Raw genomic sequence first — 11,269 nt, forward strand, 5'->3', positions numbered from 1 at the left:
TACCCGTGGCAAGCCACAGAAGTCAGGAAGCAGAGACAGGTTACAGTAGCAGTGGGCTGGGAGCTGGCACGGGCCACAGGTCAGGCAGAGGAAGCCCCAGCCCAGATCTCCGGGCCCTGCGGGAGTCTCACCACCCCATACCAGCTCCCGAAGATTGGGTGGGCCCTGGCTGGGTGGTGCGAGGCGTGCTGCACTTATTTCAGGCCTCTCACAGCCACCCCAGATCTGACCACTGGCTGGGTATTACACCTGGGGGGAGGAGGGCAGAGTTCACTTCCCTGCTGCTGCCTGAACCCAGTGTGTGTGGATGGGGGGCTTGGGGGGCACGGTGGCTGGCAGACCCCACACCCCAACCCAAAGCACAGAGCTGCTCGCAGGGCCTAGAAAACTTTATTGACGGTACAAAGCGCTGCAGCAGATGAAGAACAATAAATTAGGGGGCTGAGGAGCTCAGGGCTCGTCAGTAACTTAGATCACAGGAAGCAGCAGCACGAAACGGAGCACCCGCTCCCCTGGGCCGGCTTGTGGGGGGCAGGAAGGTGGGCTGCCCCGACTAGGGGCTGTTTCTTAAATAAAAAATCCAGCTTCACACTGTGACGGTGGACACACCGCAGTGGGAGGGACGCTGGGGGCCCGCGGCGTGGCTCTGCGTGTCCGGCTTTACAGTATCAAACTGGAGAAAAAGGTACGAAAACTCTGTACGGTAAAATGTGATATAATTTTATATATATATAGAAGTCTCTCTTTTAAATATTTCCCCGTGGCCCGATGACATCCAATGTGGATTACCTACCGTGCTACGGCATTGACAGCTGGCCTGCCCTCTGCCCCAGCAGGCCCTTAGCCGTGCTGTGGCCTCTGGTGCCGGCTGTCACCCACCTCTCCCTGGGGCATGGTGAGGGGGTCTGCCGGGCAGGGGCGCTGAGGGCACGCCCGCCTTTCCCAGAACCCAGTGCTCTGGGAAAGGCTCCAATGTCCTCAGCATCTGAGCCCCGGGGAGCGGGCGCAGAAGGTCTGGCCAGCCTGGGCGGCGCTGGAGCCCCAGGGCAGCAGTCCCCGTCCCAGCCTCACCAGAGGCCCCTCAGTCACCCCGACGCAGAGAGAATGTCTCCCCACCTGCACCCACATCCCTCCTATGGGCACCCCCACCCCCCCACAGTGTGTGAGCAGCGGCTTGGGCAAAGGTCACCCAGGGCCACGTGTGTCCTGCAGAGCCGGCCTCCGTCAGAGTCCGGGGGTCAGTGCAGGCGCCCGCCCACTGGCCAGGGCACAGACAGGCACGTGGTGGGGACACAGGTCCCGTGGACCAAGAGCGACGCCTCTGGCCCCACTGCCCAGCCTGGGGAGGCCCCCAGGTCCATCCCCAAGGGGCGTCCCGCCCGCACTAGGTCGTGGCTGAGAAGGGCACGGAGCTGGCGAGCTCGGCCGACTTGACGATGGTGATGACGCTGGTGGTGGCCACCTTGGTGGGCGCCACGGGGCTGCGGGCCACGGTGCGGGCAAAGGTCTGCAGGGCCTCGTACTTGGAGCGCAGTGCGTCCAGCTCCAGCCGCATGCTGGCGTTCTCCGAGGCCAGCTTCTCCACCTCCTGCTGCAGCTCCACCCGCTGCCGCTCCAGCTCCTCCTTCTGCGTCACGCGCTTGATGCGGCAGCTGGCGGCGTAGCCGCGGTTCTTGAGAGTGCGACGCCGCTGTTTCAGCCGCACCACCTCCTCCTTGGTCAGGCCACGCAGGTGCTGGTTCAGCTCCCGCACCGACATGGACACCAGCTCATCGTCACTCAGCACCGGGGCGTTCTCGCCCGCCTCCTTCTTGACCTGCGGGGCACACAGCTGAGCCCTGGGCTCCCCGGGCACCGACACCGCCTGTCCCTGGCCCATCCCACCTGGTCACCAGGGCATGGGGCCAGCAACACAGCGGGTGGCAGAGAAGGACCCCTGGCACCTCCAGAGCCCTCTGCCAGGCCACGTCCACCCTGCTAGATGTGGAGGGAGTGGACCACCCCCCACACACACACGAAAACCCCAAGCCCCCACTCTGCTCCCAGGTGAAAGGCACATAGAGGGGACTTGGTCTCAGCAGGCCGCACCCCACACCTCCCGCTCACCTTTAGTGCCTTGTTCGGTCTGGGAGTCGTCGTCATAACCTGGCACCGGCACCCGACAAGCACTGGGAGTTGTCACTAGGGAGACAGAGCAGACCTGGTTGGTCGGGCCAGGCAGCAGTCGTCAGAACTCACCCCGTCCTCACTGCCCCCCAGCATCTGGAGTGAGTATCCTCCAGAGCCCATGTCTGAGCTGCCGGACACCCTCGGGGGCAGTGCTGGGAGCTCCCGGCATGGGGGTGATGCAGGTGCCTGAGCCCCGAATTCCGACATCTGTCTGGGGGCCCAGTGCTGACAGGCCCCATGGCATCCTGCCCACCAGAGGGGCTCTCACCATGCTTGGGGCCCCGCCCACCTCAGCAGACCTAGTGGTGCTGAAGGGCACTGCAGTGGTGACATCACTGCACCACCTGCCAGGCCCCAAACCCCTGGTGGGCGGGGTGGTACAGGGCTGAAGGAAGAAACCTGGTGGGGGGGGGGTCAGCCCCAACGTCCACCCTGCTTAACACCTCCCTGTATTGGGTCACACATTGTAATCATTCATAGAAAAGCAGCCAACCCATCCCATGCACGATTCCCCCCTGATAGTTGCCATGGCGACCTTGGGAAGTAGCCAACCCTGATGGTCGCCATGGCAACAGGGAAGCCCACAGCAGCCACCGGCCAGGACCCTGCATGGCCATCGGGGGTGTCTCCAGAGGCCAGCGGGAGAACAGGCAGCTCACATCAGAGACCCCCAAACACAGACCCTGCCAGTGGTACCCAGAGGCTCCTCTCTTCTCTCCCAGGGGCCTGGAGCCCATTGCCCCCAAACCTGGCTGTTCTCTGGCCCAGGGTGATGATTAGGATGGGGGCACCCTCCGAGAACAGAGAAGCCCCCCTCCAGCCCCCACCCCCAGGTCAAGGCCATCGCCAGCAGTGATCTGAAGCCCTGGGAAACTTTTCCATGTCGGGAGGGGGCGGCGCCAGCACACAGGCCGGGAAGCGGGCATAGCTGGGCGGTGAGTCACCCTGTTTACAGGAGCCAGTCACATTCCGGCCGCCAGGCTGCTGCTCCCGCGGGAAGGCCCGGCTGGCCAGGCCACCACCCTCTATGGGGGGGGGGCCATGACCGCAAGGTGGCCGGGCACAGCCCCACCCAAGGCCACTGACACCCCCAGCCTTGGGGAACATTGCACAGAGCGGCTGGGTTCCGGTTGGGGGCACCGTGGGAACTCCCTTAAGCCTAGAACCTTCTGTGGGAGGAGCTTGAGGGAGGTGGAGGGCAGCACGTGCAGATGTGGAGGTGGGTCTGACAGGCGGGAGGGGAGGGACTCGGTCAGTTAGTTCTGCTCTGGCCGCCTGCGGTGCCACAACAGCAGACCCTGCCGGCACCTCTGCCCGGCCCTCGCGGCTCCTAGAAGCTGATGCCCAGCACAGACCCCAGTGCCACTTCCCACGTGGCTGAGAAAGGGGCTCCAGCGTGAGGCGCTTCGAGAGCCGAGCGCCTGCAGCCGTGGCAGGGGTTGTGCCCACCAGCCACCACCACCACTGCCTGGCTTCCGACCTCGGTCAAGTCGCTGAGAACTTGCAGCCTACCCGCCCCAGCGAGGGGCACAAAGCCCCGCACCCAGGCCCCCAGGAAAGAGACAGGGGCTCCTCAGCAGAGGGGTCTGCGCTGTCAGGACCCTGCACACTTCCTGAAGGGTCTACTGCGCTCCTCTGCCTGGGTGCAGCAGAGGTTCAGGGTCCAGACGCCTCTGCCACACACTCCCGGGCACCTGTTTGAACTCTCCAAGAGCTCAGGGAGTGTCCCCTGAGCAGGGCTGACTCTCCCCGAGGGTGCAAGAGCTCAGTCAGAAGCTGCTGCCCTGAGGATGGTGGAAGGGACAGGGCGTCTTCAGTGACCCCAGACTAGGTGTCCCTCACCAGTCAGGAGCTCAGGGAGACAAACATCCTCGACCCGGCTCACTCCCAGGAGCTTCCACACACCAGGCCCCGAGCTCAGGGGCATGTCCCACAGTTCCCGCTAGAACCCCCAGTCCAGCCCCCGCCCAGCTGCAGGCTGGCCCTGGCAGGCCGCCCTTGGGCAGGACGTGACTGTCTGCGGCCGGAGGACATGTGTCACCTCGTCTTTGCAGTGGCAGGAAGCTGTGTCACCCTGGCTCCATCCAGAGGTGACCCAGGGCTGGCAGCAACCAGGCGTCACACCCCCACCGGTCAGCTCTGCACCCTCCAACTATTCTAGGGCAGCCCTGGGTCCCTGAAGGTCCTGCCCCCCTCCCCGCCGAGCGCCCTGACCTCTCCTGGTCTGACCCCCTTCTCCTGCACCCTCCAAGGCATCCCACGGCTCCGGGCACCCCATGGCCAGCCCAGGGAGATCTGGGGCCCCAAGCACAGACCAGCAGGATGGGTGGTCCTAGCAGAAGGCCCGCGAGGGTGGGGGCTTCTGAGCGCAACTGGGCTCCTGGTTTTTTTTTTTTTTTGGCTTTCTTTATTCCTGGAAACTGGGAGAAAGCAGCTTGGGGACACCCTCGGGCCTGGCTCCCACTGCTACACGACGCGGGTGCGGACCGCACCGCCTCCAGGTTCGTCCCACCTGCCCTACGTTCTCGAGAAAACACTTTCAGTTTCCCCGGAGCGGTGAGAAAGAGGAACCGCGCCGCGAGTGGCTCAGGAAAAGCAAGTGAGCGGGGCCGCGTCGCGGGAGGCGGGGCGGTGAGTCACTGTTTACAGCCGCCCGCCGGCCCACTTCCGCGGACGGCCCGGCTCCGGTCCCGGTCCGGCCCGGAACCTGCACTCGCCACGGCGGCCCGAGCACAGACGCGCAGGGCCCGCGCGCACGTGGAGGCGGGCAGAAGCGTCTAGAAACGCCGCGCCCGCTGCCCGCCCGCCCCCGAGCCCGAGCCCGCCCCCTGGGACCCCCGCGGGCCGCCCCCGCACGCCCGCCCGCCCGGCTCGGGGTCCCGCAACAGGTGGCAGGTGCGGCCCGCCCCGGTCAGGCGCCCCGCGGGGTCCGCACGGCCGGCACGTGGCGCGCCCCCCCGCCCCCGCGCCCGCGCCGCAGCCCGTAAGGGGCTGGGCGCGGCCCCGGGCCCCTCCGGGCCGGGCCGGAGCGCGGCAGGTGCGCGGGTCTCCGGGCCGCGCCGCGCCGAGACCCACGGCCGGAGGGCCCAGGGCCCCGCTCACCTGGCGTCGCGCAGGCGCGGGCGCGCGGCGGCTCCTGGGCTCGCGCTCTCTCCCCTCGCGCTCGCTCCCCGCGGCCACCGCCCGCGCCGCGCGCTCCGGCTCCGACTTCGCGAAGAACAACAAGTCCGCCCGCCCGCCCGGCTCCCGGCCTCTGACACCGCTTCCGGGATAGCGTCGGCGCGCGTCATCAGGCCCCGCCCCCGCCCCGCCCCCGCGGGCCCGGCCGCCCGCCCCGCCCACCTCCCGCTCCCGCCAACCCCGCTCTGGGCTCGGCCGCCCCCGCCCCGCCCACCTCCCCGCTCCCGCCAACCCCGCGCCGGGCTCGGACCGCGCCTGCCCCGCCCACCTCCCGCTCCCACCAACCCCGCGCCGGGATCGGACGGCGCCTGCCCCGCCTACTTCCCCCTCTCGTCAACCCCGCGCCGGGTTCGGCCGCCCCGTCCACCGCCCCGCTCCCACCAACCCCGCGCCGGGCTCGGACGCCCCGCCCCCGCCCCCCCACCCCCTCGCTCCCGCCAACTCTGCACCGAGCTCGGGCCGCCCTCGCCCCGCCTATTTTCCGCTCCCGCCAATCCCGCGTCGGGATCGGGAAGAGCCCCGCCCCCCATCCCCGCCCCACTCCCGCGAACCGGGCGCCCGCCTTGGGCCGCGCCTTTCCCGCCGCTCCGCCCACCTCCCAGCCCCCGCGAGCCCCGCGCTCCACTCGGGCCACCAACCTCCCCACCTACTCACCCCGCCTACTTTGCGTGCTGCGGCTCCTCCCGTCTAGGCCTCGCCCCACCCCGCCTGCACGCGCGGGCCCCGCCGCCCTGCGCAGCCGTACGAGCCCTGGCGGCCCCACCCGGGCCTGCGCGCCCTCGGAGTCGGGGCTCCCGGTTTCCCTCCACTCTTCCCACCGGCGCCCGCGCCCGTCTCTGGAGGGACAAGAGGACAAGCGCTTCAAGCGGGGTTTTGTATGGGTCAGCACCGGGAAAGGACAGAGGGAACTGGGTTCACTCCTCCCAGCGGACCGAGGGTTCTGCCCTTACAAACCCGTTACACGGAGAAAGTTCTGGAGATGGATAGGAATGGTGGCACAACCTAGTGAACGTGAGTAATGCCACTGACTGTTCACTTCTTTGTGGTTAATGTGGCAAATGTCATCTGACACTTTCTACCACAATAAACATTCGTTTAAAGACACTAGAAGGGCCAGTACAGCGGGGAGGGCGCTTGCCTTGCTCGCAGCCAACCCATATTCAATCCCCGGCATCCCATACGGCCCCCTGGGCACTGCCAGGTGTGATTCCTGAGCCGCAGAGCCAAGAATAACCCCCGAGCATCACTGGGTGAGGCCCCCCCCCCCCAAAAAAAAAACCACTCAAGTGAAAGAATGACTTGGACTGGTGCTGGAGCAATAGCACAGCGGGTAGGGCGTTTGCCTTGCACGCAGCCGACCCGGGTTCGATTCCCAGCATCCCATATGGTTCCCTGAGCACCGCCAGGGGTAATTCCTGAGTGCAGAGCCAGGAGTAACACTGTGCATCGCCGGGTGTGACCCCAAAAAAGAAAAAAATTCTAAAAATCTGAAAAAAAAAGAATAAATAAAATGCCACAACACTGACAAAAATAAAAAGAATAACTTGGACTGAGGAAATGCTTTTCTAACTGCGATTAATGGGATCAGAGTGGTAGTAGAGCAGGTAGGGTGCTTGCCTTGCAGAAAACCCTACCTGAGTTTGGCCCCTGGTACTTCTCCTATCGTCGTCCTCCTACTGCCAGAAGTACAGAGCCAGGAATAAGCCCTGAACACTGCCACGTGTGACAAAAAGCAAAACAAAAAAAGGAAACTAAACATGATTAACTATTCAGACATTCAGACACCATTAGAAAAGATCTCAGGCAAAATTCACCCTAAGTCAAAGAAAGGGGCAGAATGCAGGAGCATCCCTGAGGTACCCTGGGAGTGCAGGGAAGGGCAGCAGGAAAGGAGTGGGAACGTCCCAGGGGGTCACTTGTAGGACCAGAGGCCCTTGGAGAAGCACCGAAAACCACCAGAAGCACCTCTTTTTCCATTGTAGCCAGGCCTTGTGACAGGGCGTGGCGGGGCAGGCTGAGCAGTATGGGGGTTGCAGGGATCTGGGGTACAGGTACACTGCTGGGGGTGCACAGATGTTGGGGTAAATGGCTGGGGGGACGCAGGGGATCTGGTATCTCAGTCCATACTGAGCTTATACTTTATTTGCCCTTAAACAAGGCAATTTGACATCTTTTTGCTTTTTGCGCCACTTCTGGCTGTGCTTACTCCTAACTCAGCTCTCAGGGATCACTCCTGGCTGGGCTAAGGTATGCCGGGGATGGAACTTGGTTGGCTGTGTGCAAGGCAAGTGCCCTAACCGCGGTACTGTCTCCAGCCCAGCAATTCCACTTTGGGCATCCGTGGCCAAGCCTATTCACAAGCGGAATTGGGGCTATACAAGGCACCTCCTTGTCACTTCGGCTGTAACAGCAAAAGGCTGGGACCCCACAAGTTGTCTTCAATGGAACCAGCTAGGAGATGGTCTCCACAGCACTGGAAAAGGAATGCAGGCTACCTAAGACAGGTGGGGGATACGCCCTGCACCCTGATCACTTCCTTTATCCAGCTGTGAGATCCCCCTACACAGACCCAGAAAACCCACTTTCACCGATGTAAGACCCTCTGTACTTAGGTGAGGGGTGCCCCATACACTGGTGGGAGATACACCATGACACACCCCAGGGTGAAGGGTACCTGGGGATGTGGAGAGGACTAGGTTGTGGTGTCCCTGCAAGCAGGATAGGGAGTAGTCCTGCAGACCCCGGCAGCTTCCCCTCTCAGCTAACATGGGGTAGGGAGACAGGAAGGAGACAGCCCACACCCCCTTGCAAGCCAATCTAAGGAGCCTCCTAGGGGCCTGCTCCCTGCGGACCCCCAGAGCAAGCCCAGTTCCACCACAGCCCTTCCAGAGGCTTTTGGACACTGGCGATGTGCTAATGGAGTGCAGCCTGTGACCACACTGACACTTCTTCCCCTCTGTGTTCCAGAGCCAGCCCCAGGGACACAGCTGGGCAGAGACAGTCCGGCTCCCCACCTAGCCTGTGACTTGTCTGTTTGCCTGCTATTTGCTGGAGACACGTGTCTGATCCCCCAGCCTTCAAAGGCATGGAAACCATGGTGGCCCAGTGGGAGGCATTTCCCTGAGTTCCACCTGATCCTGCAGATGGGCATGCTGAGGGGGAGGTCTCTGAGACTCCCTGGGACAGTCCTTCACACAATGCCTGCCTGACCCTGGTCTGCAGGTAAGCAGGTGTGGCCCTCAAATGCATATCCACGGTCCTTCTGCTGGACCAGATCTAGAAGTAGGAATTTAAGAGGAGCAGGTTCTGGTGGCCCCATGTACCCTGCTAAAAAGAACAGTCACTGAGACAACCTGTAATGAGAGAGACATACAAGGCAGGGTCACAGGCAAGAAGAGCCAGGAAGGCTACGGGGACCAAGGGCACCAGGATCACCAGGAATATAAGGATCTCCAGGATCATTAGAGGTATCAGGAATATCAAGTACTACTCAGCTACCAAGAAAGATTCTCCCCAGAGCATCCGAAGGTGTGGCCCAGACACTTGATCTGGCACCTATGCTCAGGGACCAGGTTGGACAGGTGTCTTGAGTATTTTTCTCAGTAGAAGCCAAGGAACCTCAAGAAGCTGCTCAGCATCCTTGGGACCCCGGGAGGTACAGACACCTGGCTCTCTTGGAGAGAGTGCACTGGAGTGATCCTGCCTTGGGCCCCCCCACAAATGCCTGAGAAGGCACCTTGCTGCGACTATTGTCATCCCTTACTCCTTCTTCGGTGCCCCTCCCCAGCTGGGAGCAGCTTGGTGGGGACACTCTTTTTTTTTAAAAAAAATTTTATTAGTGAAACACCATGAGGTACAGTTATAGACTTACAAATTTTTGTGCTTGGATTTCGGTCATACCATGATCAAATACCCATCCCTCCACCAGTGCCCATTTTCCACCACCAAGGATAATATCCCTCCTCCCCCATTCCCCCCATCCCTCCCTGCCACTGTGGCAGGGCATTTCCTTTTGTTTTCTCTCTCCTTTTGGGTGTTGTGATCAGCAAAAGAGGCATTGAGTGGCAAACATGTTCAGTCCAATCTACTTTCAACCTGCATCTCCCCTCCTGGGAGGATCCTCCAAACACCCTCCATTTGGTGCGGTGGGGACACTCTTAACATGTGATTTGCCCTGACAGAGATGCTGCAGAGGGAGCCCCAAAGCGTCACAAAAGAAAGGCGGCAGGAAGCTTGTCTGGGAATAATCCGTGCCCACAAACCTGGAGACAGGCCTAGTTGGGCAATGTTGGGTGAGCTGGTACCTACTGGGGACTGTGATGGGAGCAGGGGTGCAGGGCAGAGACACAGCTTCATTTCCTGACAACCGTATCTCACAAACACAAGCAGCTGGCTGCACCCACCTTCAACTGTGCTCCCCAATGGCCTGGGCATGACGCTCTGATGACTGTGGGGACTGCCTGATGCTCCTGGTCCCCAAATACAGCTTTGGGAGATACAGATACTTGGACGCTAGTGAGAGCTGCTGTCATTGTGGCCCCCAAAGGGGACCACTGCCTGCATTTCTGCACACTGGGAACCATCTCCTAAAGTCCTGGGAGAGGAGCCACATGGCTTATTTCTCGAGGGCTCTTGTCAGATGGAACCCTCCAGTATGTGCTCCCTCATGCTATGCTCGTCCCCCTGGGCCATGGCCATCACCCATGCTGTGCTGTTTTCCCCCATGTTCTGGTCATGCCTTCCGGGCTGTGTCCATCCCCTGTGCCATGGACTGTAGTTCACACAGCATTTGGGCTCTGCCCCCAGATACCTGCTGGAACTTCCCAGGAAGGTTTGAAGGCTTTTCTCGGGGTCATCTGGGGTTTGATGTAAAGCTGTGGATTCCATGGGAACTCCAGGTAGGGGTACTTGACAGAGTCACCAAATGTACCCCTAGTCCAGACACCAGACACCCAGTGTCCTGCTGCACCATGGCAGGCCCTTCTGCTGTGTCTGCATAGGAGCAGGAGACATGCAGCCACACCAAGGCTGACAGGAGAGTGAACCCTTGGGCACCCATGCTATGGCCCTGCCCGCAAGACATCACTATGGTAGGCAGGATGCCCTGTTCCAAGGGAGAAGCAGGAGGTTGTGTGCTAGGCACTAGGGACAGGGTGAGGGGAGTGCAGTCACAAAGCTGTTCCAAGGGAGAAGCAGGAGGTGGTGTGCTAGGCATCAGGGACAGGGTGAGGGGAGTGTAGTCACAAAGCTGTTCTGCATTTCCCTGGAAAGGGGGACGTTCAGGGAACCATGGAGCCCGGTTGCAGGGGCATCCTCCCTGCTCATCCTAAAGAGGGTGACACTGTAGGAGCAAGTAGCACATGCCACTGCCTCAACCCAAGATGATCCCAAGCAAAGGGCCATCAGCACTGAGAAAGCACAGCAGCACAAGGAGACTGTTCAAGTCAGCTGATCCCTCAGAGACCCTCTCAGAGACTTCAGAGATGCCTTCAGAGACCCCTCAGTGGACTCAGAGACCATCTCAGTGACCTCTCAAAGATCACAGAGACACCTTAATGTTCCCTAAGAGACCTCTCAATGATCCTCGCAGACCCCCTCTGTGATCCTGAGAGGCCTCAGAGAGACTCCTCAGAGACCTCCTTCGTGACCCCTTAAAGAACTCAGAGATACCTCAGTAACTCAGGACTCAGAGACCAGCTCAGAGAATCCCTCAGTGATCCCTAGAGACCCCAGTGACCTCTCAGGAACTTCAGAGACCTCCTCAGTGACTCTTAAAAGACCTCAGACACATCATGACATGTCAGAGGACCCCAGAGATCCCTCAGAGTCCTCAGCTACTCCTCAGAGACTGCCAAGAGCTCAGTTACCCTTCAGAGACCCCTCAATAACCCCTAAGAGACCTTAGACTCCTTAGAAACAA

At 61.5% G+C, this 11,269-nt stretch overlaps 1 protein-coding gene across 2 annotated transcripts; it reads right to left on the minus strand.

The window, feature by feature from the left end:
* Nucleotides 1-368: 368 nt before the first annotated feature.
* Nucleotides 369-5,436, minus strand: MAFK (MAF bZIP transcription factor K). 2 transcript variants are annotated; one of them, XM_056128395.1, is made up of 3 exons: nucleotides 5,272-5,436; nucleotides 2,107-2,181; nucleotides 369-1,831 (listed from the first exon to the last, which is right to left on the minus strand). In XM_056128395.1, exons 2-3 carry the CDS (start codon nucleotides 2,140-2,142, stop codon nucleotides 1,385-1,387), a joined length of 483 nt encoding a protein of 160 aa, XP_055984370.1. In that variant the 5' UTR covers nucleotides 2,143-2,181; nucleotides 5,272-5,436; the 3' UTR covers nucleotides 369-1,384. The 2 variants fall into 2 exon arrangements, with proteins under 2 accessions (XP_055984370.1, XP_055984371.1); XM_056128396.1 differs by having other exon boundaries at nucleotides 369-1,816; nucleotides 5,272-5,433.
* Between the last annotated feature and the right edge of the window lie 5,833 nt (nucleotides 5,437-11,269).

This window comes from Sorex fumeus, unplaced genomic scaffold (genome assembly GCF_029834395.1).
Source record: "Sorex fumeus unplaced genomic scaffold, SorFum_2.1 ptg000064l, whole genome shotgun sequence".
Lineage (NCBI taxonomy): Eukaryota > Metazoa > Chordata > Mammalia > Eulipotyphla > Soricidae > Sorex > Sorex fumeus.

What these genes read in the sequence shown, in the direction of transcription:
- MAFK (XM_056128395.1), bottom strand. Translation starts at nt 2,142, where the DNA reads ATGACGACGACTCCCAGACCGAACAAGGCACTAAAG. An exon ending in GACCGAACAAGGCACTAAAG is followed by an intron (nt 1,832 to 2,106) that starts GTGAGCGGGAGG and finishes CCCAGGGCTCAG; the next exon opens with CTGTGTGCCCCGCAGGTCAA.